Genomic DNA, 25,881 nt, shown 5'->3' on the forward strand with positions numbered 1-25,881 from the left:
CCCGCTCTCCGCCGGCCCCGCCCCTCCCGCCCGCAGCGCCCCCTGCCGGCCCCGCCCCCGCCCGCAGCGCCCCCTGCCGGCCCCGCCCCCGCTCTCCGCCGGCCCCGCCCCCCGCCCGCAGCGCCCCCTGCCGGCCCCGCCCCCGCTCTCCGCCGGCCCCGCCCCGCCCGCCCGCAGCGCCCCCTGCCGGCCCCGCCCCCCGCCCGCCCGCAGCGCCCCCTGCCGGCCCCGCCCCCGCCCGCAGCGCCCCCTGCCGGCCCCGCCCCTCCCGCCCGCAGCGCCCCCTGCCGGCCCCGCCCCCGCTCTCCGCCGGCCCCGCCCCCGCCCGCCCGCAGCGCCCCCTGCCGGCCCCGCCCCCCGCCCGCCCGCAGCGCCCCCTGCCGGCCCCGCCCCCGCCCGCAGCGCCCCCTGCCGGCCCCGCCCCTCCCGCCCGCAGCGCCCCCTGCCGGCCCCGCCCCCGCTCTCCGCCGGCCCCGCGCCCGCCCGCCCGCAGCGCCCCCTGCCGGCCCCGCCCCCGCCCGCAGCGCCCCCTGCCGGCCCCGCCCCCGCTCTCCGCCGGCCCCGCCCCCGCCCGCAGCGCCCCCTGCCGGCCCCGCCCCCGCCCACAGCGCCCCCTGCCGGGCCCCGCCTACAGCCCGCAGCGCCCCCTGCCGGGCTCGCCCCCGCTCTTCGCCGGCCCCGCCCCCGCCCGCAGCGCCCCCTGCCGGGCCCCGCCTACAGCCCGCAGCGCCCCCTGCCGGCCCCGCCCCCCGCTCGGCCCCCACCCTATCTGTCCGTCCCCCGCCGGCAGGCCCCGCCCACAGCCCCTCCTACCGCCCTCGCCCCCCACTCTCTGGCCGGCCCCACTCACAACGCTCCCTATCTGCCCGCCCCCTACCGGCAGGCCCCGCCCACCGTGTCCCATAGGCCCCGCCCACAGCACCCCCTGCCAGCAGTAGGGACCAGGCTGCCAACCCCGGCCGGACACATGGGGCAGGACTCCCCCTACCCCCCCCCCCACCGCAGGTGATGGCAGCAGCGCGTCACCGGCCAGGGGACAGCGCCAACAACACACGTACGTCTTTATTGAATCAGAAAATGACCCTACAGGTCCCCCTGGCAGCTGGAGACACTGTAACACTTAGTGCTTAATATCTGCAAAGAGCCCGGCGGGGGCATCACCCCTCTGACAGAGAGGGAAACTGAGTCACAGAGCGGGGAAGAGACTTTCCTAAGGGCACATGCAAGCTGGGGATAGAACTCAGGAGTCCTGGCTCCCTGGTCTAATCACTAGACCTCACTCACTTCCTACAGAAACAAAAGGCAAACGTATAAACATCCTGCACAGCCCCTCAGTGAAAGTCACAGGCAGACGAAGAGGGCGTGAGAGTTGGGGGGAGCTAGGTGGGAAAGCAGTTCCTTTGGGGCGTCCACGCTCCTTCTCTCTCGGTGATTCCAGATGAAATGTGTTTGGTGTGCAAATCCAACTGTCCATCCCCAGACACAGCCGCATATCCATCCATCCGTCCATCCCCACCCTCACCCCCAGCCACCCATCTATCCGTCCCCATATGTCCATCCCCAGACACACCCGTCCATCCATCCCCCCAGACACACCCGTCCATCCCCCCGCGTCCATCCACCTCCCTCTGTCTATCCATCCCTATGTGCTTCCTCTGTCCATCTCAGGTTTAGAGCCGCTGCTCAGCGCCGCAATCCAGGAGCACCTTCCGTGTACAACAGTCTGACAACAGCCTTTGTGGCCGTGGACTTTATGGAGTCTTTGGCTCTCCCTCCATCTCGGGTCATCCTGGGGAAGCACAGTTTGGAGGAAAGGGATTGCGGAGGGGTAGAAAGGGTTGGCTGGCTGGTGCGAATGTCATTCTGGCTACAGTGGAAGGATCCACTGCCAGCCACATTAATCCTGCCCCAGGGATCGATTCAGCTGCCAGGGCTGAGCCGGTGACGCTGCTCACGATGCGGGAGGTAGACTAGATTCTGGGCATCTTTTCATGGTGTCCATGTCACGTGGCCCTGGAGGCGCCCAGCAGGGCACAAGGCTTAACTGAAGCTCTTTCTCCTCCCAATGAAGACGTATAATCGCACCCTGGTAATGGCCCCTCTGGCAGACGCCTCGTTCTGGGGGTGACTCCGAGCCCAAGGAAGGACTAAGGAAAGGGCCGGTGCTGGGACCAGGGAGTCGCTAGCTGGAGCATCCGGGGCCAGCCTCCACCCGGGCCGTCACTGCAAGGACTTGAATGTGCTGAAGCTGTTGGTTCCCAGAGAGGAAGCGGAGCTGAGTCTTTTCCTGGAGCCTGGGGAGATGCAGGCATCTTGGCTGCCTGTGGCTTCCAGGTCCATTTTCTTGCCAAATGGAAGGTGGGGGGAGAGACAGGGAGAGAGGATAAAGTAAGGATCTATGGGGGGCTCAGCTTGCGGGGGGAATGGGGGAGCAACCGTTAACCCTTTGCAAACTGCACCCTCCGGGTGAGACGGCTGCATCATGCCACTGCAATGCAAGCTCAGCCCCTGACTAAGGGGCTGTCTGGCAGTTGCTGGCCTGGGAAATACTCGCCCATGGACCCAGCAGCCGCGCCCAGCTTGAGAACAGCCCGTGTCCCCCATGGCAGCTCACGCCCTCTCCGCAAAGCCCTCGGGCGATGACTTACCACCGAGACGGTGAACAGGCCATTATCGAACGACATGTCTGCAAAAGGAGAGAGGAGTGAGGTGACTGGGGCCAGGTCTCGCAGACCTGCAGCCCCTCTCACCCCAAAGGGATCGCTTTGCTGACTGCCAATGTCAACTGCCTCCGGGGTGAAACAGGGCAACTATTTCCCAGTGCACAGCAATGCCCCCCACCAGGACAGGACTGGAACTGCCAGGAAATGCTGCTGAGGCTTGGAGAGGTTGACTTACTTCAATTGCAAGTCAGTGAACCCAGGAGCCTATGCTGCCAGTGACTGAACCAGCAGAACACAAGCCTTTGCAGAGCCTTGAGCGGAACCCAGGAGTCCTGGCTCCCGGTCCTTCCACCTCCCTACACACTGCTTTGAAAAACGTCACCCGCAGCCTCCTCCTGGCAGCTGTCAAGGCTGTCTCGGGTCGCCCTGACCTCACAAGCACTTGGTATTTGACTCTAACACAGACCTGTTGTGGGAAAGTTCGTTTCTGTCCAGCATGATTCCCGATCCCTGCAAAACAGACACAGTGAGATCCATAACTAACGAGGAGGCTTTGCCCTGCTCCAGCCCCTCCCGGCCTCAGGAGACATTTTCAAAACCTTCCCAAGTGACTCAGGACCCCAAATCAAATTTTCAAAAGGGATCTGGGCACTTTGGCACCTAAATCCCATTGAAAGCCAATGAGAATTCTGCTCCTTAATGATTTTTGAAAGTGCGGAGAGTTTCTCCTTAGGCCACATGAGCCACTGTCACCAAGTGACATTAGATTTCCTGAGCGTCTAATAAAGGTAATAATTGGAGCTATACCAATCTCCTAGAACTGGAAGGGACCTTGAAAGGTCATCAAGTCCAGCCCCCTGCCTTCACTAGCAGGACCAATTTTTGCCCCAGATCTCTAAGTGGCCCCCTCAAGGATTGAACTCACAACCCTGGGTTTAGCAGGCCAATGCTCAAACCACTGAGCTATCCCTCTCACCTTTTCAGCTGTTGTCTTCTGGTGTTAACTGGTAAAAAGAAAACAGATGTTATGGTGTCATAAAAGCAATGCTAGGGGTTAGACAGACAGACAGACAGATAGATAGATAGATAGATAGATAGGTGTGTGACGGGTTGGGTCACAGAAAACCCCTTGGGACTGCCTCCTGATGTGCTGACTCTACCTCTGAGCCCGTTTTCCCTGCCAGCTTGGGACTCCAGTACCCTGCCCTGTTGAGCCAGACACGCCAGCCTGCTGCAACCCAGACCCAGGTCTGAACCACGTCCCCCCAAAACTGCAGCCTTAACTGAAAACAGCTCAGCAAGTCACCTGTCTCCAGCACCCAGACACCCAGCTCCCAATCCCAAATAAATCCGTTTTACTCTGTATAAAGCGTATACAGGGTAAACTCATAAACTGTCCACCCTCTATAACACTGATAGAGAGATGTGCACAGCTGTTTGCTCCCCCAGGAATTACTTACTTACTCTGGGTCAATTAATAAGCAAAAAGCGATTTTATTAAGTATAAAAAGTATAAAGTATAAAAGTATAAGTATAAAATTACCAAGCAAAATAAAACAAAACACCCAAGTCTAAGCCTACTACAGTAGGAAACTGAATACAGGGAAATCTCGCCCTCAGAGAGGTTCCAAGAAGCTTCTTTCACAGACTAGACACCTTCCTAGTCTGGGCCCGATCCCTTCCCCTGGTCCAGCCTTGTTCCAGCTCAGGTGGTAGCTGGGGGATGGCTCATGACTGCAGCCCCCTTTGTTCTGTCCCACCCTCTTTTACAGCTTTGGCACAAGGCGGGAATCCTTTGTGTCTCTGGGATCCCCCCCCCCCCCGCATGGAAAAGCCCCAGGTTTAAGATGGATTCTGGTACCAGGTGACATGGTCACATGTCCTGGGAGACCCCAAGCCAGGCCTGACTCACAGGAAGGCTTGCAGGAAAACAGACCCATCCACAGTCAATTGTCCTGATTAATGGGAGCCATCAAGCTTCCAAACCACCATTAATGGCCCCCACTTTGCATAATCACAATAGGACCTCAGAGTTCTATTTCATATTTCTAGTTTCAGATACAAGAATGATACATACATACAAATAGGATGATCACACACAGTAGATTACAAGCTTTGTAATGTTTCAGAGTAGCAGCCCTGTTAGTCTGTATCTTTGTAATGATACCTTACAAGAGACCTTTTGCATGAAGCATATTCCAGTTACATCATATTCACACTTATTAGCATATTTTCATAAAATCATATGGAGTGCAACGTCACAGGGTGTATGGAGATAGATAGATAGATGGGGCTGATGAGGGTAGAGAGAGAGGGGGGTGGTGGTGGATGGGGATAGATAGATAGATAGATAGATAGATAGATAGAGGGGATGGATGGGGATAGATAGATAGATAGATAGATAGATAGATAGAGGGGGTGGATGGGGATAGATAGATAGATAGATAGAGGGGGTGGATGGGGATAGATAAATAGATAGAGGGGGTGGATAGGGATAGATAGATAGATAGAGGGGGTGGATGGGGATAGATAGATAGATAGATAGATAGAGGGGTGGATGGGGATAGATAGATAGATAGAGGGGGTGGATGGGGATAGATAGATAGATAGATAGAGGGGGTGGATGGGGATAGATAGATAGATAGAGGGGGTGGATGGGGATAGATAGATAGATAGATAGAGGGGGTGGATGGGGATAGATAGATAGATGGATGGGGTGGATGGGGATTCCTCATACCTCGCCTGACTGCCACGACTGCTACTACTAGGCTCACGGTCAGAAGCAAAGCTCCAGCCACGCTGAGGGTCACAGGGAGCAGCCACGGGGAACCTGGACAATGCAGAGAAACAGCTGGCGTTACCTGGCCCTATTCAGATACCAAAGGGACCTCACACAACCCTCCCCACTCCGAGCACCGGACTGTATCCACCACTGGGCAGCTTTGGAACAGGGTGAGCACCCCCCAATCTCCATCATAGCCATGGCCTTCCCCGTGGTCCTCCCCCCAACCCCCACTTGGGACAATAGTCTTGTTTCCCAAGCCCTGGCAGATTCCCTGCCTCCCTCTGTCCTTGTCCTTACCTTGTGGAGCAGCCGTGGAAGCTGGGGGAGGGGCACTCGGAGTTGCTGAGGGAGGGAATGTTGACAGATTTTCAATGGAAAAGAAAGGAAGAGACAGTTTGAAAAGTTGCTTTATTCACACCGGTTTGCAGAGTCAAGATCAGACCCCAGGAGTCCTGGCGACCCACACCCTGCTCTGAAGACTAGACCCCACTCCCTCCTCCAGCCAGGACGGGACCCAGGGGTCCTGACGCACAGGCCTCCTGTTCGACCCACGAGGCCCCAGGAGTCCTGTCTCAGCCTCATGCGCTACCTAAACCAAAATCTCTCCCAGAACCAGGATCAGAGCCCAGAAATCTGATACCCAAGCCACCCTGGGTACCTTTCACCATGCATCTCCCTGCTCTCACCACCAGGAAGGCACCCGCCACACAAACTCTTCAGCTCAGCCTCGGCCAGCAGCTTTGAGTTGGACTAGCTGGCTTAGTGCACCAACCTTTTGCCCCAGCAGAGTAGGACTGGAAGAGCACTGGAGGGCTGAGAGGCATCAACAGAGCTGAGGGAGATCGAGGGAGCCCAGGACTGGGCTAGCTGGAGCCCGCGGCTCAGGACAGAGGGTGGGGGGAGAACTGCACTACACTTGCCCACACTCCCCTGCTCTCGCCTCAGCTCAGCCAGTTTCCCTCGGATCTAAAAGCCCTTTACCTGCCACTGCGATCTCCACCACATTGCTGAACTCTGACATCTGCCTGGCACTCCCGTTGTAGCTGCGGTATCGGCATCGGTACTGCCCGGCGTCCTTCCCGGTGACGTTCCCCAGGATGAAGGTGACGTGATGCTGGGCCTCCGAGGCAAACAGTGTCTGTACGGGCTGAACCAGATCCATCTTCAGCAACCAGAACTCGCTGTCCACGTAGGCTCTCGGCGCGATGCAGACGAGCCGGGTGGAGTCTCCTCGGGCAGGGGGGTCGGAAGACATGTCCAGGTAAAGAAGTGGGGCGGGAGTTAGGCTGGGACCTGCCAACGAGCCTGGAATAGCCAGGGGAAGATGGAGCGAAGTGATGACACAAGGTGCCCATAGACTGGCAGCTTCCTACACACCACAGGACAGGCTCCTGCCCTGCCCACTGGGGGCAGCATGGGCTGTGGCAATGCCAGCTTCTGCCCTGCCTGCCCCTGGGGACACTGGGAAGCACAGCAGCACGAGCTTCAGGAAACACCCAGGAGTTGATCCACAGCTCTCCGAAAGAGGCCTCAGAGGGCACGGCCACACTGCAGTAAAACCCCAGTGGTGCTGGGTCGGCTAGTTCGGGCTCGCCGGGGCTGGGCTGCAGGGCTAACAATCGCAGTGTAGACGTTTGGGCTGGGGCTGGAGCCCTCCAAAGTTTATGCCAGGGACAAATTTGACCCAAAGGCTCAAATGGGTGTAAACGTGACTCTGCTGCATTGACAGCTCCCTCCATTTTCCTGCTGAAATCCCTTCTGGAGATAAAGCCCAGCCCCCATGCCCTACAGTTACCAATTCATTGTGCAATTTCTACAGTCACTTACTCCCCTCACCTCCCATCTATAACTGGCCTCAGATATACCATACAGCATGAGCTTCTTCAGGTCCCTCGTCCTGGAGGAACACTCAGAGGGAAAGCTTCAAAGACAGTTTAAATAGAGGGGAAGAAAACGTACCAGCTAAGAGAAAGAGAATCCTCAGGCTCATCTTTCCACTGCGCGTCCTGGATCTTTGGTGACTAGACAGTAGGAGCCCAACATGCATGGAAAGTTCCTAGCCAGAAGCACGCGAAAAGGAGAAGGAAGTTTTGCCCAAGATGGAATTTCACCATCTCGGGAGGAAATTACAGAATGTCCCTGAACGTAAAAGGGCTTTTCTTCCCTTTCCTACGGCAAATTTAAAGCCTCACATAAAAGCCAAAGGGCTGAGACCAACAGTGACCTCAGCCATGGTGTAAATTACATGCCAGGTTCTGGGCACAATTCTCTTCTCACACCAATCTGATACTGGTGTGATTCCACTGCCTTCAACAGAGTTACTGAGAACCAGGCCCAGTGATCTCAATTGTACAAGTGTAAATTCAATGGAGTTACTCCAGATTTACAGCAAGCGTTGACTAAGATCTAACTCAGGCCCTAAATCTTGTGACAGTTTCCTGGGATCTTACCGTACATCAATGGACTGCATCTTTCAGGCCAAGGCTAAGAACCGTTTATATTTCTCTAAATCTCCAAATACTTTTACAAGTTATATGGGAATCACTTCTCCCATTACTGAAGTGGGACACAGCACGGCTTGCACAACATTTTGACAGGAAATGATGAATAACCTCATGACTAGCTGAAAGGGAAGACGCCCCAGTTGAAGGTTAGCAGTGGAGACAAGTAGAACGAACAAGCACAGGTAGAAATGCTGTCGCTGAATATCAGAGGTGCAATGATGCACACGTATCTGTACCTGCACGTGGTCTTGTGCATGCATGTGTGTTATGAATTCTCCCTCTGCGCCCAACCCAGAGGGTGTGTGTCTCTTAGAGTTCTCAGCCCGAGAGCTTGGCTCTTTTGCTTAAATTGTAGAAACTCACAAAGTTCCCTGTTCAATCCTGGCCATCACATGTAAATTTATGTGTTCAAGTGTTGTTTGCATGAGTGCTGTCTGTGCATAGGCAGACAGCATGTGCACACACAAACAGTGTGTGGCGCACGTGTCCATCCCAGCCCCCTACTAAGCAGACATCAGCCTTGCTTGTGCCTATGGCTGTTCATACGTGGTTTCCAACCAGCCTTATTCTGTGGAAAATCTCTCATTGCCACACTCATGAGATGCCAAATTATTGTGACTGAAAGTTCATCTGCATCCCTGGGATACCGGCAGCTGCTTCTTGTTGGTTGCAGCAGCAAGATGGACTCTGTCCCCTCCCCCTGCCTAGCAAGGTCCTTATCCGGCCCCACTCCTTATGGCTTCTGAGCCCCATGAAAATATTCATCTTCCCAGCAGCCCTGTGAGGCAGGGACGGCTCATTCTCTGATGAAGTGACTCACACAGGGGAGTCTGTGGCAGAGCTGAGCATTGAAACCAAAATCTCCTGGGTCCCAGCCCAGTGTCTTAACCCACAAGCCAAGCCAAGCCAAGCCGCCCTTCCTGTCTGAGCCCATCCTCCCGGAGGGGGAATCCCACAGGTGATACCCCTGCGCCCCCTGCCCCCAAAGTTCTGCTCCCTGGGTGTGCCCCACCCGCAAAGGGGCAGTCAGTGGCCAGCCGCCCTCCCAGACCTGCCTAGGCACCCGCTCTGCTCCCCTGCCCCAGAGCATTGACCACCTGGCCAGGTGCATTGTGGGAGTTTGGCTCCCTCTGTAGCATCATCAGAGACTGGCCACTGCAGGAGCGGTGGGGGAGACCAAACCAGATGGACCAATGGGGTCATGGGCTGGGATGCTGGGCAGGACCAATGGCCTGTTCTGATACTGCATGATGGTCAGGCTGGCTGGACCAATGAGCTAATCCGATACTGCAGAGGGTGGGACATGCCTGGGCCAATCGCACCTTCAGAGCCGCAAAGGCCCCCCGAAGGCCGGCTTTACCGTCTTTAGGTGGCTACACAACTGCCTGACAGAGCCGCCTGCGCCTGTTCGCTCAGGTCTTTCCCTAGGGTCAGCCGCGGGGCCCTTGCCCAGGGGCAGGCTTCTGCCGCCTGGGGGCTGCGGCGCCCGTTTGCCCCCAGATCAGGCTTTTAGCGCAGCCATCTCTGCCCCAGTCCGCGGCCGGCGGGGCCCTCCCCGCACCCCGCACGTCACCCGCGGCGGCCAATCAGCGCGCTCCGCGCTCGGGTCGGGGCTCCGCCCCCCCCCCGCCCAGGTGCCCGGATGATGGCGGCCGCCTGGCGCGCGCTGTGGTGGCGGCTGTTGCTGCTGGCGCCCTGGGGCGGCTCGCGCGCCGCGCTGCCCCCGGCCCCGCCCCAGGACGCCGAGTTCACGTTCCTGCTGCCGGCCGGGCGGCGCGAGTGCTTCTACCAGGGCGCGCCGGGCAACGGCTCCATGGAGGCCGAGTACCAGGTGCGGGCGGGGGCGGGGCGGGGCGGGGCGGGGAAAAGGGGAGGGCGGGGCGGGATGTGGGCTGGTGAGGGGGTTGGCTGGGGGGCCTGGGGGATGGGGAGGGGGGTTGATGGGGGGCTGGGCCAGGGGAGGGTGGATGCTGGGTTGGGGGGGGATGTGGGCTGGGGAGGGAGGTTGATGGGGGGCTGGGGGCACGGAAAAGGGGAGGGGGGGCTGGGGGCAGGGGGGTTGGGCCGGGGGAGGGTGGATGCTGGGTTGGGGGGATGTGGGCTGGTGAGGGGGTTGGCTGGGGGGCCTGGGGGATGGGAAGGGGGGTTGATAGGGGGCTGGGGGGAGGAGAATGGGGGTATGTCAATGGGGGGGAGGGCAGGGGGTATTTGGGGGCTGGGATCTGAGGGAATTGGGGGGTAAGAGGAGGGGAGCTAGGACCAAGGGGTCTCAGTGTTATTGGGGGGGGGAACAGGCTGGGCAGGGGATGGGGCAGGGCTGGGCTAGGGGTGTGTCAGTCTGGGGCTGCAGAGGGCCGGGGTGGGGGAGGTGAAGCAGGGGCCAGGCTGGGTCTCGGGTGGGGGGTTGCCACCGTGGTGGGGATGAGCCAGGGCCCAGGGTGGAGGCAGCGAGCCAGTCGCCAGAACTGAGCCCCGAGTGGGCCCTAGGCTGTGCTGGGGCCTGTTCACCGCGGGGCCGCGTGACCCTGTCACTCACCCTGTGGTTGTGCCCTACAGGTTATTGGTGGCGCGGGCCTGGACATCGACTTTTCCCTGGAGAGCCCCTCGGGCGTGCTGCTGATTAACGAGTACCGGAAATCGGATGGGGTGCACACGTGAGTGTTGCTGGCTCTGTCTCTTACAGCCCCCTGGCACCTCCAAACTCCCCTGTCACGGGGGGGCACACAGCTCTTAGCCCGTGTAAGCTGAGCTCACTGCACACACCAGGGGCTCCTTGCTTTTCCCCATTGCCCTCCTCGTGCTCCCTGCATGCTGTCCTCCTGTCCCCCTCTCTTTCAGGGTCTCCTCCCACCAGGGGTTCTTTGGGTCCCCTGTGTCCCCATTCCACCCTGTGCCAGGTGTTCTCTGTGATCCCGTTTCCCAGGGGTTCTGTGGACCTCAATATTTGCCCCAGTCCAGAGTCCCCCATTCCCCCTCAGCCGCCGTGGTTTCACTGCCCTTGGTGGCATAACTGTGCAGTTGTACTTGTTTTCCAGCCGAGCTACATGCCCCAGTGACTGCTTGTTTGCCTTGGCGCCATGAACGGTGAGTGCGGGACTGGCTCATCCTCACGGTTTTTACTTCTTTCCCCAGCATTGAGCCCACGGAAGCAGGCGACTACAAACTCTGCTTTGACAACTCCTTCAGCACTATCTCGGAGAAGCTGGTTTTCTTCGAGCTCATCTTCGACAGCCCCCAGGAGGACGAGGACGGGGATAACTGGGCTGAGGTGGTGGAACCGGAGGAGATGCTGGATATGAAGATAGAAGATATTAAGGTGGGTGATAGGTGTGGGGCACTGGGGAATGCAGTGCAGAGCCTTTTGCTAGTAGGGCTTTGATGGGTTGGAGCCACTGGGTGAAGTCTGTGTCTCGTGTGGTGCTGGAAGGCAGGCTGCATCTTCCTGATCCCTTCTGCCTTGAAATCTGTGAAGACCATCTCAGGAGATAGCTGCTCTGTCCCTGTGATCGGAGGTGGTGGGGTGTCTGGTGGCCGGGAGTCAGACCCCTTACAGGCCTTGGGCCCCAGCGAACTGAACTCTTGGGGAGGTATTTGTTAGTTGCACTCCAGCATCATCAGCACTTCCCACACCCGTGTGCAGTAGCTGATATCCCCCTCCCCACCTGGTCCCCTTTCTGTCCTCCAGGAATCCATTGAGACCATGAAAAACCGTTTGGAGCGGAGCATCCAGATGCAGACGCTGCTGCGAGCCTTCGAAGCCAGAGACCGCAACCTGCAGGAGAGCAACATGAGCCGTGTCAACTTCTGGTCAGCTGTTAACCTGGGGGTGCTGGTGGTGGTGGCCTTCCTCCAGGTCTACATGCTGAAGAGCCTCTTCGAAGACAAGAGGCAGGTCCGAACGTAGCGGGAGAGGGAGAGAAACGGACTCCGTCTCTCCTGCAGGGGGCAGGTACAGAGCTGGACTGGTCCTGGGGCTGGTGAATTCAAAGCCAAACACCCCAGCACCTGATAGATCAACTGTGTATAGCTCTTTCAAATCACTGCAGCTTCTCTCCTGGGCATCCTTTAGTGGGATTAAATGGGCCTGCTTTGTACCAGAGCTCCCATGAGGGGCACTGGAGCCAGAGGGCATGGGGCGGGTGGGGGGTGGATCACAGAGGTTTGACTGATGGGATGGGCAGTATGGGTTAAAATTGATTCTCTATGGACTTGAACCCCTTGGCTGGGGGAAGGGGGTTCTACAGCCACCAGCCTGTGCCAAAATACACATCCCTGAGGATGGGAGGAAGGAGCAGAGCAAAGCAGGGCATGGGGGATGGCAGCTGAGGGGAGCAGCAGGTGGTCTCGGTACCTAGTCCCATCAGTAAAACAGGGTCTGGCCTAGCAGCCTCCAGTTCTGACCGTTGCCAATTGCAGGTGGGCAGGATCCCCTGACCTGCAACCAACTTGCTCCTTGTTCTGCATCTCTCCTCTGTTCTGCATTTGTGTCAAAGGAGAAACCTCCTATGTGCCTTAACAGCAGCACTTGGCCTGCTTGGACCTCGGCCACGGCCTTGCTGTGTCCTGCTGCCCCTTTAGTGCCTTGTTTCCGCTGTCTTGTAGTAGAGAAGATGGGGAATGTCCCCCCATGTCTCCAGGGACTCCCCACACTCTGGCCCCCTGGGCAGCAGTGAATTGGCTCCAGTTGGCCTCCATACGGACCCCTGGAGGAAAAGCAACCTCGTCGCTGTTTACTGCTGCAGTGCGGCTGCGGCGGGGGAGCCGTGGCTTTGGCTCCAGCCGTGTGGCTTGGTTTTGCTTAGGGCTGGTTGTACAACTTGCTCCGGATAGCAACGGAAGCCACTGTTCTCGGCTGTGTGTGGATGACAGTCACTTCCTTTGCTGCCCTGTCCCAATTAGCACCTCTTGCTTCAGGTCTCCTGGATCAGATCACAGGCCAGTTTCCTTCAGATCATGGAAGAAAAACCCAGTTCTGCTTCTCAGTGAATTCTTCCCCTTGTGCGATTTCCCTGCCTCTGGTGCCTTTTCTCACTGACCCGTTTTGCCTCTCTGGGTTGAGATCTTAGCTTCACTGGTCCCTTGAACAGCAGGACGATGTATCGGAACGTGGCAGTGACTGTGGGCACCTTGGCAGTGGGGAAGGTGTGTGGCTCCTCCTGTGCGTAGGAGGGAGAGATTGGCTTGGTCCTCAGGACTGGAGCTGAGCAGGAGTTGCCATTGCTTTAGACTCCAATTCTGCCAATACCCTGCTGCCCCTTTCCTGGGCTGAGCTGGTGTCTCTTCAGTGCTGTGCTCAGATCAGACTTTTTGGGGGGGCAGGAGGGTGCTCAAGGCGGCAGCAGCAGGAGTGTGGGGAATTGCTTCCAGTCACCAGGACAAGCTGTAGATAGTGACTCCTGAGGGCACGAGGGTGGTTGGCGAGATTCCATATCAGCGGGTAGTTCCGGGCTGATGGACTCTGGAGCGCTTTGTGGTTAAGAGCCAGAGATGCAGGGTCATTAAGGATTCACTGTATTTGCTGGTCTGTGGGCAAGGATCTGCACTGCCAGCCATCGCTGCTATAGCCCCATTCTCTGCCGCAGCAGAGGGAGGGGTAGGGGTGAGAGGGCTGGGGAGAGCAGGCCTCTCCAGGCCAGGACTGACACACATTGGGAGAAAGGGACAGGACATGTTAGTGGGATCTGCCTAGGACAGCCAGGTTCCCCAGGGCAGCTGATCCGACCCCTCTCCTCAAGACTGACTCTGAGGGGCTGCTACTACCTGATAAGGCCAGTGGGGTTGCTTTACCACGGTGTGTGCCAAAGTGCCGCCCTCACACCCACCCTGGCTGGGAAAATAGCTCTGATCTCCCCATCACCACCTGTTGTGTGCCAGCCAAGGTGCCTTAAAGACAGTTCTGGAGAGACTCCGTGACAGGGCCTGCTTTGCCCTGTCACAGGCAGGCGGTCTGCTCCACTCCGTGCACCATTATGTCTAGGGGGCCTGGCCGGTGGGTGATTCCAGAGTCTCCTGCAGACACGGACCTGGCTTGGTATTTTTTTTAACTTGCTGCACACAGCACAAGTGGCTGATCTCCCCAAGACTCTGGAGAGAAGCGTATGAATGGCAGCCTGGAACCTGCCCCGGGCTAACGACTTCTGTTCCATGTCTTTTGTGCCCCATCTCTGCACTTTGGCTGGGGCTGACTCCAGCTTTGAGCAGCGAAACTGAGACTGATAAAACTTGATGCTTGGGACCCTTTTCCTCTGACTTCCCCCTGCCGGTATTGTGACAACCCAGTGAAGTTCTGAGCCGACTCTTGGGATTGTTTGCTGCTTAGTGGAAGCTGCAGCCTGGCTAGTCAAGAACAAATGACATGTATGTAGGTGGGGCACTGATTTTGATGGGTTTTTTTTAATTACCAAAGGGCTGTGGAGCCATTCTCTCTAGCAAATACATATTGCTGAGCCTTTTACAAAGGAATCTAGTATTTATTCTTGACGTTAAAGAGGAAAGGACATTAAATGAAATTGTTTACGATGTGTCATTGTGAATCTGTATTGGGCCTGTGCTCCTTTCCCCCGCTGCTGCTTATTGTAGGGTGAGTTCTAACATCTGAGACAACCAAACTCCCATCATCTGTAGCCTAAACTGCACGTAGAACCATGCAGAGGACATGATCCATCTTTCCAAGGGGAACCTGCCTCCAGTGGCTGAATTGTTACTGGGCAGGGAAGTGCACATCTCAGCGGGAGCTGAATGCTACAGCGCCACGTGTTCTGGCAGGACTGAGAATTTGGGGCCTCTTAGAGATCACTGCATTCCCCAAGGTCAGAACGGTCCGACTCACGCTGGATGAGCGGGTTTGTAACTTTCTGTGCACTGTCCCGGAGACGGAAATAATCGGAATTCCTGCTTATTACGTAGCAGGGACCTGACTCTCCTCCGGCAGAACCTTTAGGCTGTGGAGAGTGGCAGGCTTGTTCTCGAGGCGCTAAGACAGCAGTTCTGTTTATTCCTGATAGCAGGTCACAAATCTGCCGTGATAAGCCGGGAGGGCTGGAGCATGGGCTTTGCGTGGAGAGCTTGCTTAAGTTTTGACTCCTTGCTTCGTTAGACACAACTGGCAGATTGGTGAGAGCCCCTTTGCTGCTCCCTGTAGCAGCCTGGGTCCCTGGCCCTGCCGACCAGCTCGCTTTCCGCTGTCCCAAGCCAGCGTTCGGCTGCTTTCTCTGGGCTTTGTCCTCCCCGGGGGGAGCAGAAACAGCCTTTGATTGGGCCTGCCATGGCTCCTTGGGCACATGTGGTACGAAAGCAGCCGCCAGGTGCTGCCTGATGGCGAATGCAGCGTGAGCGAGTTCTGCTGGTAACGGTGAGTGAAAGGGCCTCTGCATGTGTCAACGGGGCTTCTACCTTCCCACCCTCTGCCGCTGTGGCAAGGACGTGGTACGCCCTGCCCTGCTGCGGAGCCTCTAGCAAAGGGGCCACAAGGATCAGGTTTCTTCTGACTAATCCCCAGGCGCAAGGGGCTGGTTTTCATGGACACTGAGCACACGTCCCTCTTAGCTGTGATCGCTCAGTCGCTCTGCAAACGCATCACTTGGACCCACGGAACACGCAGGGTGGGTCTGTCTCCAGGGGAATCCAAAGTTGTCCTAGAAAGGGTGAGATCTGAGCATTAAAGCTTAAGTCCCTGAGCCCAGCCCTTCCTGGGGCGGTGTCAGGAGGGTCAGCTGTGGGCCGGGCCCCCTGAAGGGGAGTCTCTGCAGCATAGGAAGAGCAGCTCTCAGGCCCCAGCTCACGCCTCTGCTCTGTGGTTAGCAGCAGCTGGGAGCAAAACCATGAATGGATGAGGCAGAGACCAATGCGGTAGCATCTGTGCGATTGACTCCTGTGCCAAGGAGGGTTCGCTCCCCTGGCTGCAGCAGGCCTGGCAAAGGTGGTAAGGCTGCCCACCTGCCCAGGGAGAAGGGGAGGGGACACTGCTACCTCAGGGATCAGAGCTGGCCCTTAAACCCCTTCCCAGGTTGGGGGCCCCCCTACAGCCTCCCACCTCTTCAGCCCTGGCTGGGGGTGCGCCGGCCAATTCCCCCCTCTGCAATGGGGCAGGGCTCTGCCCTGGTCCATTCACTCCATCACATTGCAGGAGCTGTATTCCCCCATCTGAGACACCAGGCACCCATTCTCCCCCACCATTCATAATTCCCCCCCCCTTTCTCTACGCAGCAGATACCAGGGGCTCCACGTCCCTCCTGCCCCCCCCTATTTCCTTCTCCAGTTTCCACCACGATCCAGCGGGTTCTGACCAGCACGGTCTAGAACGTGCCCCTGAAACGTTGCAGGTGACAGGCTGTGACGCTGAGCGCGAGCGTTACAGGCCGAACAGCGCTGGGGGCTCAGACAGCGCTGCTCTTGGCCACTCTGGGCCAGGCTCTGCAATGCCCTGCTGGGCTGTTTAGTCACTTTTCTGAGCAGCATCACAGCCGGGAGCTGCTCCCCCCTGGCGCCAGCTCCAGGGTGAGTGAGAGCAGGGCAGGGGACCAGCCTGTAGGAATGAGGCTATGCTGCTCCACTGGTAGCACCCCAAGCCCTGTACGGGCCGTGCTCCTCGTCCAGCCTTTGCCAATGACATTCATGAAACACTGGTCCTGTGATCCAGGATTTTTTATTGGGGGAGGGGGAAGAATTTTACAGAGGGGGTCATGCTGTCCTCTTTTCACACGTCTTGTACAGAGGGCACCGTGGAGCAACTGGCCTGGCCTCATCCTTAAGGCCGCGCCCGGGCGGATAGGCACTGGGCTGGAGGGGAGACGGATGGCTCCATGCAGGGTAGAGCAGTGACCCCGTACAGCCGCAGGGTGACTCTGGAACTAGTGGCTGCACCAGGTAGTTTGTCTGCGACCGCCCTTGAGCCAGCAGAGGTGTGTCCTGTAACTCACCGGAGGGTGTGGATTGAGGTCACGCTGCTGGCCCAGTATGACAAACAGAACTGAGTAAAGGGTGGGTGAGGGGCTGGCCCCTTGCTCTGTAAATCTGTATTTGCTCTGATGTTCACTGAAGGTCGGGGGTTGCTTCTGCCCCAAAGGAGGGGCGTGAGGATAACTTCATAACCACCTAATGGCACCAATCTGTCCACTGCCTGCTACCCATGCCAGGCTTCTGGCCTCGGTGGCCAGAGCACTTCGGAAGCGCTGCCTGCCTGGGAGGCCGTGTTAAAGGGCTGGATTAAGGCAGCATTTGCTCCTGCTCGTGAATGCTGAGTCCCCTGCTCCAGGAAAATGAAAGCAGTGGTGCCCTGCTGCCAGAGTTGTTGCAGGTCCTATCCCAGCCCTGGGCTCAGAGTAGCTCTTCCTAAGAAGATCCGTCCTCTCCTTTGTTCCAAAGCTTTGGGCAGGGACCGCTGACATCACTGGCCACAGGGCCTGCCTCCGCTGAACCTCTGGGCTCTTGGTTCAGACTCTGCACCCCCAGGCAAATGCCTTGAAGCTTTACTTTGTCACCAGAGCAGCGGAGGCTGGTTTTTAAATGGCAGTGCAGAGTGGAGAAGAACTGAAAGGCTGGGCCGTGCCCCCTCCTGCAGCTCCTCCATCAGGCCTCCTGCAGGGGCGTGTTCTACACTTTGGCACCCACTGACTGAAGGTCTACAAGGCTAGCTCCCTGGCAGTGTTTAACCAACAACCTCCTTGGCCCGGAGTCCCAGGGGGCCATTGCCGAGGTATCTAACAGCCACCAGCCTGAAAGGTTCTGCAGCAGGGGAGAGGTTGGAATTTCCTGAGATGAAAGAGCCGAGGGGCAGGGAGGTTCCAAAGCCCAGTCACCTAAACGCAGTGGAAAGGACAGAAATGGGGGAATGCTGCCTTCCTTTAGCCCTGCTCCAGCGCTAGACTAATCCGCAGGGAGCTGCATGCGGGTGTGGGACTAGGAATCCTGTTTCCCACTGGTCAGCTGTCTCTCTCTCTGCTGCTTCCTGCCCAGTTTCTGTTCACTGGGAAATGGTGCTTTCAGTGACAATGTGGATCCGGAGAACCAGCTCACCAACTTCCCAGCATTACCATGTAAGAAAGAACAGGCTTAAAAATACCCTCCGGCTAGTATTGCTTTCAGGGAACGGCTGGGTGGGAACTATAGCTTATAAATAAATGCAGAACCACCATGTTCAATAAGGACCCCGCTCAACTACTAAAGTCACTTAAAGTTCAGCTGGTAAACAATTGCTTGGGGCTGGTGTTTCTACCCTGTCTAACCCGGTGCGGGGGGAGGGACGGGACGGGACGGGCTGGGCTGGGCAGGGCAGGTTGACTCAAGACAGGCTGGAAGGGGGTAAATCCTCAGCAGTGTGTTTCTATAGCTCACTGCCCAGCTGGAGGAGTGAGCAGGTTGGGGCAGCCAAGGTCCCGCAGGCGGTGAAGAAATAATGGGACAAAATTCCCTTTTCAGAACCGGAACGTTGTGTCCTGAAGTTGGCGGGGTGAGGGTGGTAGGGAAACTGTCACTTAGAAACCGCGTTAGCTGGGGCCACTTCCAAGCTAGGGGGGCCCGGCGGAGTATTTCTTCAGTTCGCTCACAAAGCATTTGCGGTGACTGAGGGAAGAAGAAAATGGCACCTGGGTTCATCCTGAGCAAGCCCAGTCCAACTCCATGAGATCTTTGCTTTTCAAGGAGAGGATCCTCCCAACCTGTCCCCGACTCTGATTTCCAGAGGAAGGGGGTATTCTGCTGGAGGGCAGGCTGACAGTGGCGTTACACCTCTTGCACGGACTGTAGCGTTCACCAGGCTTTGTTCCCAGCACAACAGCCAGGCCGCAGCCCCTCTCGGTGCTTTAGGGGGCCAGAGGTGGCGCTAGGTTCTCTCGTCTGGCCAGAGCTGGACTGTTGTCTAGATATAAACAAGGCAGAATCCCCAGGAGCAGGTTCAAATGGGTTAAGTGATTGTGGGGGCCAGCGATGGTTCGCGGAAGAGGTGGCTCATCCGAAGAAAGGCCGGGAGGGAGCGGAGGGAGCCGGTCGCCTGGTCACAAGAGAGAAGAAAACAAAACACCATTGAAAGGTTTCTCAGCTGAGAGCGTTGGTGGGGGCTGGCCGTGGGACAGGAATCTCAGTCCCAGCACCTGCCGGCCCAGACTGGGAGCTGGTTACATCCACCTGCGGGAGCCCCCCCGACTGGAGCAGCCCCCTTGGGGAAGCGGTGGAAGGCCCAGCACCTTGAACGCAGCTTCTGCTGTGGAGATCAGGCCGGGAAGGCTTGGTACTGGCAGTGCCCTACAGCGGAGGTTGAAGCTTTTTCTACCTAGAACTGTAAAGAGCTCCCAGCAGAAATCAACTGCCTGGTTCTAGCTTCATCCTACTTCCTGCTGGGGAGGAGTGGCTTGAACACAGAGGATGGCTGGGGTCTAGACAGTCATGACTGTAAGTGACTCACTGTGACTCAGTGCCTGACTCTGTGAAATGGGAGCAGCTGCCTTCCTAAGGCGCTTTGAGACCTGCAGCTGGGCTACAGCTAAGCGGCTCTTATTGAAGTCAGGGCCAGATGGTTAGTTTTGCCCCCAGCAGGGTTGAGTTGGTTGATTTAAATCACCACTTCCCCCTCAGCCACCTTCCACAGATTCCCTCTTCCTTGGGGTTGGGTGCCTGAGTCTGAGACACAAGCCTTCAGTGACTCCGCAGACAGGCTCCAGCCTGACCCACGCTGGTCCAACGGGGATTTCCCTACCTAGGGCTGCCATGAGTCTAGACACCAGCAGCTGGGGGAAATCGCCAACCAAAGCAGCGAGGCCCTGGGCCTGTTTGCAGAGACGAGCAAAGTGGCTGGGGGTCTGCCCTTAGCCACAGCTGCAAATGAACGAGTGCAGGATTTCAACAGTCACCCCAGCTTCACACCGGGGGAAGCGCAAGGACCCACTTCCCAAAAAGCAGCTGCTAGATGGCACCGAGTGGTGCCTAGCTGGAACCCAGAGGGGTTTCTTCTGCTATTGCAGGAGGGCAGGGGCTAAAGATTCCTACCCAGCGCCTGACCCGTGCTCCCCTGGCAGGTACAACTCCATGCAGGTCAACCCACGCTCCCTGGGAGACAGCAAACCCCCCCCGGGCAGGGCAGGGCAGGCTGAAACGGGCGCACACGCTTGCTCTTCTCCTGAGCGGGCTGTCAGTCAGCTTAGCCTCGCTGCTTCCAGCGCCCACCCTGCTGAGCTGCTCTTAGCAAACAGCACCATCCAGCGGCGGTTACAGCTTTAATCCGCGGGCCTGCGCCACTGGCTAGGGACCAGCCTGCTCAGTTCTTGCACAACTCATCCTAGCTCCGAGTTCTTACAACTCCAGGCTGGTTTGCCTTCAGCCGCAAGGGCTGCTGCGATGCCCTCCTGCCTGCAGAGGGGACGTTCCTCGGCAGTAGGGGAAGGAGAGAGAAGCCTGACGAACAAACAGCCTAGTCAAGTATCTAAGCTGTCCAGGTGGGAAGATTAGCCCACCCTTGCTTAAACCACCACCACTCCAGCCCAGCCCCAAGGCCGGCAGTGCAGGCAACGTGAACAGGAAAGGGGGGAGCAGTAGCTCACCCCAGCTCTTCACTCCCCAAGGGTTCTGCTTCACTGGTTATAGGCCATGCCCCTGCCAGCGAATCCCACACCGGTGCCATCCCGGCAGCCTCTCCCTGGTGGAGCAGGGTTGCTGTAGAAGGGATTCAGGCCCAGGGCTACGGCTGGCAGGCGGCCCTAGAGCTCACCAGCGGCTCCCATGGAACTTAGCTGTGCCATGAAGTACAGAAGAGAGTAAGACTGGAACCCAACTGGAGTGGCTGCCAGATCTGGGGGGGAGGGATAGTGCAGGGTGTTTGAGAGCTGGAGGCTTTGAAGAGAGGAGGAAGAGGCTGGTTGATTTAAGAAGAAATGTCACCATGCAGCCAAAACCTTGGTAAAAATACAGTTGAAACTACCTACAATAGCACGGGCTGATTTTTCCAAGCTGCTTAAGGGAAAAGGGGCTCAGATCCCAGGTGAGGGGCAGCCGTGAACTCAGAAGAGATGGGGTGGATACAGCACAACAGGGTCCTCCTCCATGACCGGAGCACCTCCACGGCAACAAATCAATGCTTCTTTCCCATGACCTCGCAATGGGAACTGGCTCTGAACCGGGCCAGGGAGGCTTTTCAGAACAGCTGACCCTTGAGCCGGGTTGAGTATTGCCATGGTCACACAAGGAGCATCGGGACTGTCAGCCGTAGGTTCTCCAAGCTCCTTAGCATCCCTGAGAGTCCCCCTCTCCCCCAGGCTCTCCCCCCCCCTTCAGGAACAGACAGAAGGAGAAAAGAAGGGAGGAGGAGGAGGCAGAAAACACACCACAAAGCGCCAGAGAGACTTGCCACCAGCTGATTTTTTTCCCTTTATTTTTTAGTTTATTAATAGGATACAGAGTGGAGGCACTTACACAATCAAACTGAAGGAACAGGAGAGAAGTGGACTGGGGTTTGTAATCAACATGAGATGAGAGGTTCCAGAGCCCACTTCACACATGAGAACACCAGGAAGAGCCAGCAGGAGGTGGAACAGAGGCAACTGGATTTTGTAAAAAACAGACAAGCCAAGGGACCTCAGGAACCCCCGCGCAGGCAGCTCGAATGGCCAGAGCACCCATGGGAGCAGGCTAAGGGCTGCATTGCACGACAGCCTAGAGCAAAGCAGCTGCTGCTAGTGCAAGGTAATAGCTCTGCAGTCAATCAGAGCTTGTTACAGTATTGAAGACAAGCAGCAGGCCAGGCTGCCTCATGCTGGAGCCAAGTTTTAATGGCCAGCAACTTGCTAGGCACGTTTTTGGTTTGCAACTTTGCTTTGTGAAGCCAGCAGCATGGCTGCCCGGGCCATGTCAGCTCGCACTCCGCCACCGTGCTGTCTCCATACAAGCGTTAATGCTTTTGGTTACCAGCGCCTGCGCTAAGGTTCAAATGCCAACGCCAGAAAGCAGTTCGGGTCCCCTCCCACCACACAGGAAGGGGAGAGGCCACGATGAAGACAGGCTCTTTGAAACAAAGGTTATTTAAGGCAGGCTGGTTTGTGGATCTTTTCCATAGTTCTCTGGCTAGAGGATCTTATTGGGCGAAGTATCAGGCCTACAGGTTCTCAGAGAGTTGGGCTTGAACTGGATTAAAAAAACCCAAACACCTCAAGATTTTACAATTAATAGTCTTTAAAAATATATATTTATATATGCGCACGCACACACACACACACACACACACCCTCTGCTTCCAGCCCCAGGGCGGAGTGCTTTGCCACGGCACCGCTCAAGCACGGCTCGAAGGAAGCAGTGGTGTGTGGAGAGGCACAGGACCTTCCACAGCACGTTTCCAGTTGCTAAACTCACTCCCCAGTGAAGAGTCACATGCCCACCGTGCAGCAGAGCCTCTCTCTCCTGGGCTAGATCCATGTACATAGCACTGGGGGCATCACAACCTCCCTTCCCTCATCCAACAGGAGTCACATGTTCTCCAGCTGAGGTTTTAGACACCAGAGCCTGTTACAACCCAGCGCTGCCCACCAGCAAGAGGGAAACCACATCTGGTCTTCCATGGACGTTGGCCATGGAGTCCTGGGAAAGTTTTGCTCCTAGAAAGGCTTCAGACAGGCCTTTGTCCACAGCCTGCCCCAGCCCTCCGGCCTGCCCCCAGCTGTCCAAGCCCTGGCTTTCGGTTAGAGACACTCGGCTGCTCCAGCTGGCCTAGGACCCTGGCCAAGCTGAGAACCAGCAGAGCAACCAGCTGGTGACAGAAGTTGCTACTGCCCCCTCCAGGTCTCCCTTATGCTCATTCCATTACCCGTTGGGGGCCCCGCCTGGCTTGGTATTTTGCTCATCAGACTGGGTTTGCTGAGGCTCATCAGTGTTGTATTCAGCCCAGGGCCCTTCGGCTAAGTGCTTCTTTCACAGAACACCCTCACCGTCGGTCACTTACTAGTTGGCCATACGCCCCGGTTGGGGGGCTGGGCACAGGGGCAGATATTGCATGAGGAATACCTGAGGTTCGCAATCAACCCAGCACCTCCTGACAAAGGGCTAAGCTGAAGAGTCTGCTCCCCTTCGCAGTGGATTAGATTTAATTAGCAAATCGCTATCTGCAGTCCCATTATTTCTCATCTAGAAATCTTCCTCCATGCTACAGAACTGAATAGTGCCTAGGAGCAGATTAGCAATCAAGTTTAGGGAAGGGCCTCGGGGGGGAAGAATCATTAAGTGTTTTATATAGAATATATTAACAATACAAAACAATTCTGGCTGGCTGAGGGAGGATGGAAGAGGAGCCAGAGCTCTACACAGAAATCTGATCAGCCTGAATAGCAGGAGTTTAAGGAGATTCTGTGCACAGAGAAATAGGCCAGTCTGTTTCGACTGCCTTTCCGAACTCCCGTCTCTACTTCATACATTCAGACCATCCCAAGGCAAGAACCCAGCTGGGGTTCATTGTGTGTTATTCAACAAAGTGCAAAATTCAACCCCAAAAATAGAATCCTCTGCTTTTTATTATATCGTTTGGGGGCGGGGGGGTGCTGATCTGTGCTGGGGCATTCGTTCAGAGGGGTGGTGGTTCTCCTGAACCAACCCCCCGGAGTATAATGCCCGTTACCCACTTCCTAGCTTGGAAAGAGCAGATAGCTCTGGGTAGAGGGGAGGGCCATCGGGACAAGGAACACAGCGACTGTCCGTAACAGAGGCCGTTGGTATTTACAAGGAAGGAGCCTGCTGCGCCCATCCCAGAGAGGGCGTCCACCAGGCTAACAGGAATTGGCCTTGGCTAGAACCACTCTGCAGAGCTGATCACAGTTGTAAGGTTTTTTTAAACAAGAGATTGGACATTGGGGGAGGGGAGGGGGATTTCCCCTCTTCCTCCCTGCCCCAGACAGCAGGTGTGGGGCAGCCGCACCAGGCACACAGGAGTCACTAGCAGCCCCCCAGGGGGCTAGTCTAGCAAGGAGGGCTCAGCTGGTCGGATAATGGTCGGCCGGTTCGGCGCCGCGGGGGGTCTTCTGCTGCAGAGAGAACGGGAACAGAGGTGAGAGCAGTAGGGACAGGGCAGCACGGGAGTCACCGCCATGGGGCGGCTAGCATCCTGGGCGCTGTGCGGACAGAGGGCTAGTGACCCTGGCAGGTTCCCCCGCCTGCCCTGGAGCCAGAGGGCTCTGTGATCCTGTGCCTGGAGCAGATTACTGAGGAGGGCTGGGTGCAGCGCCACAGGCCTGCTGTCCTCTCCCAGCGCCACCCTGCCAGGGCGCAGGCTCGGCTGACTTCAGAGCCTCGCTGGCCTTTGTGCAGCTGAGCTGGCTCCACTGTCCAAATGGGACCCTGGCATTTGCCGCCTGGTGCTACCCCAGGGCACTGGTCCAGAGGCTGTAAAGGGAGGGGGGTGGCAAGGGGTCAGCCAGGAGCACAAGTGACCACATCTGCTCAGCATTAAACGGAGTCAGGGCAGCTCTCGCCCCTGCTGAGTCAGAGGCAGCCCTGACACCCAGCCCTTGGGAGCTGCCTCCGGACTGGGCATGCGAGGGCCGGTCAGGGGTTTGGCTGGAAGGGGGAGCTAGTCACCTGCAGTGGCCTCAGGGCACAGTGCCTGATGGGAGGATGGACACACACCTGAGGGAAGAATTCGGTCCCTTATTACCAGCAATCAAAGCAGAAATAGCTCAGACCTGGCCTGAGCTGCAAGGCTGGGATTTGAGACAAGCTCAGCACCTCCCACAAGCCACGTGACCCCAGTATGGCTCCAGCTCTGGTAACGGGAGAGCCCTGCTACCACTCTCCGCGCTGGCACGTCTCACGCCACCCACGGCGGACCGGAGCCCCAGCGCCGAGCCAATGGCTGCAGACGTGCCACCTAGGGGTCCAGGGATCTCTTACCTGGGCACGCCCGGGGGAACGCCCGGCGGAATGCGTGCCGGCCGCGACGGAATCTGAGGAGGGGCTGAGAAGGGATCATTATTAGCAGCAAATACGTTCTGAGGTCCAGGACGCGAGGGGATGGGGGGAGCAATGAAGGAAGAGATGCTCCCTGCAGGGGCAGGGATCAGAGGGGGCCCTGGAGTTGGGCCCCTCACAGCTGGAGGCCTGCCCGGCGGCAGCACGGTGGAGGTAGGTCTACGCTGGGGCGTCGGGCTGCAGGGGAAAGGAAGGTCAGCAGAATGAGTGTCTCCACCCCTAGCGACGGAGCTAGGTCCTTACCTGTCCCTCCTCCCCACCCAACCGTTTCCAGCACCCCCCGGGCAGGAGGCTTCTCCCGTTCCGAGGCACAGGGCAGCCGAAGTCACCGGCCCAAGCTTGCCTAGGGGAGTCTGTGGAAGAGCCAGGAACAGAGCCCAGGTCTCCAGTTTGCCAGGGCTTTACCCACCTTTCCTTGGCCCCATCCCCACCTCAAATAGCTCCTTGCCCCGCCCCGCCCCCCTCCCGGTGCCACCATCCTCGCTTAGAAGCCGCACGGCAATCGTCTCCCACGCCACCCACTCCCCGGTGACCTGTACCTGTTCCCACTCTGCAGCCAGGCGTCGTCCACGGGCGGCGGGACCGGCGTGGAGATCGTACTGGTGCTGATGTCCCCGATGATGTGCAACGCCTCCTTCAGAGCATGGTACATCCGCAGCATGTCGTCCCGCCGCTGCGCCTGGTCGGCCGACTCCTCCATCAGGCTGCTCTGGTCGGCGGAGGAGTACAGGTAGGCCAGCAGCTCCGAGTGGATGAAATCCTTGGTCTGCAGAGACGGGAGCAAGGGAACCAACATGCAGATGGCAGTTAAGTTTGAGCCCATTAAGCCTGAGTACTGTCTAGTGGTTAGAGCAGGGAAAGGCAGGAATCAGGTCTCCTGGGGTTATTCTAAGCCACTGTCACTGGATTGCTGTAGCAGTCTGGGACAAAGCCAGGAATCAGACTCTGCCCTTACACGCTTTACCCCTTGATTCTGGTAAGGCAGGGAGTGAAGGAC

General features: G+C 57.5%; 3 protein-coding genes across 16 annotated transcripts in view; 1 reads left to right on the plus strand and 2 right to left on the minus strand.

Annotated features, from left to right (window-relative positions):
* Nucleotides 1-1,866: 1,866 nt before the first annotated feature.
* C20H19orf38 (chromosome 20 C19orf38 homolog) lies at nt 1,867-9,128 on the minus strand. Of its 6 annotated transcripts, none has more exons than XM_044994412.1 (9): nt 9,050-9,128; nt 7,408-7,504; nt 6,430-6,753; nt 5,746-5,790; nt 5,401-5,493; nt 3,640-3,667; nt 3,130-3,173; nt 2,649-2,686; nt 1,867-2,343 (listed from the first exon to the last, which is right to left on the minus strand). In XM_044994412.1, exons 1-9 carry the CDS (start codon nt 9,092-9,094, stop codon nt 2,221-2,223), a joined length of 837 nt encoding a protein of 278 aa, XP_044850347.1. In that variant the 5' UTR covers nt 9,095-9,128; the 3' UTR covers nt 1,867-2,220. The 6 variants fall into 6 exon arrangements, with proteins under 6 accessions (XP_044850347.1, XP_044850350.1, XP_044850348.1 ...); XM_044994415.1 differs by having other exon boundaries at nt 7,408-8,071; nt 9,050-9,122; XM_044994413.1 differs by lacking the exon at nt 9,050-9,128 and adding an exon at nt 8,189-8,955.
* A 436-nt stretch (nt 9,129-9,564) lies between these two features.
* TMED1 (transmembrane p24 trafficking protein 1) lies at nt 9,565-14,468 on the plus strand. Its single transcript, XM_044995319.1, has 4 exons — nt 9,565-9,783; nt 10,509-10,606; nt 11,085-11,268; nt 11,638-14,468. Exons 1-4 carry the CDS (start codon nt 9,595-9,597, stop codon nt 11,854-11,856), a joined length of 690 nt encoding a protein of 229 aa, XP_044851254.1. The 5' UTR covers nt 9,565-9,594; the 3' UTR covers nt 11,857-14,468.
* A 2,118-nt stretch (nt 14,469-16,586) lies between these two features.
* The window catches only part of DNM2 (dynamin 2), a 61,286-nt gene continuing 51,991 nt past the window's right edge, over nt 16,587-25,881 (minus strand). For 4 of the 9 annotated variants that reach the window (XM_044995024.1, XM_044995022.1, XM_044995018.1 and 1 more), the window contains 3 exons: nt 25,424-25,650; nt 24,807-25,061; nt 21,293-23,938 (listed from right to left, as the gene is read on the minus strand). In XM_044995024.1, the coding sequence (XP_044850959.1) occupies nt 23,872-23,938; nt 24,807-25,061; nt 25,424-25,650 (549 nt within the window). In that variant the 3' untranslated portion in view covers nt 21,293-23,871. Of the gene's footprint in view, nt 18,940-21,292; nt 23,942-24,806; nt 25,062-25,423; nt 25,651-25,881 lie in introns of those variants that run through there. The other 5 variants (XM_044995020.1, XM_044995017.1, XM_044995019.1 and 2 more) reach the window with 2 other exon arrangements.

Source organism: Mauremys mutica, chromosome 20, assembly GCF_020497125.1.
Source record: "Mauremys mutica isolate MM-2020 ecotype Southern chromosome 20, ASM2049712v1, whole genome shotgun sequence".
In the NCBI taxonomy this organism is placed as follows: Eukaryota; Metazoa; Chordata; order Testudines; family Geoemydidae; genus Mauremys; species Mauremys mutica.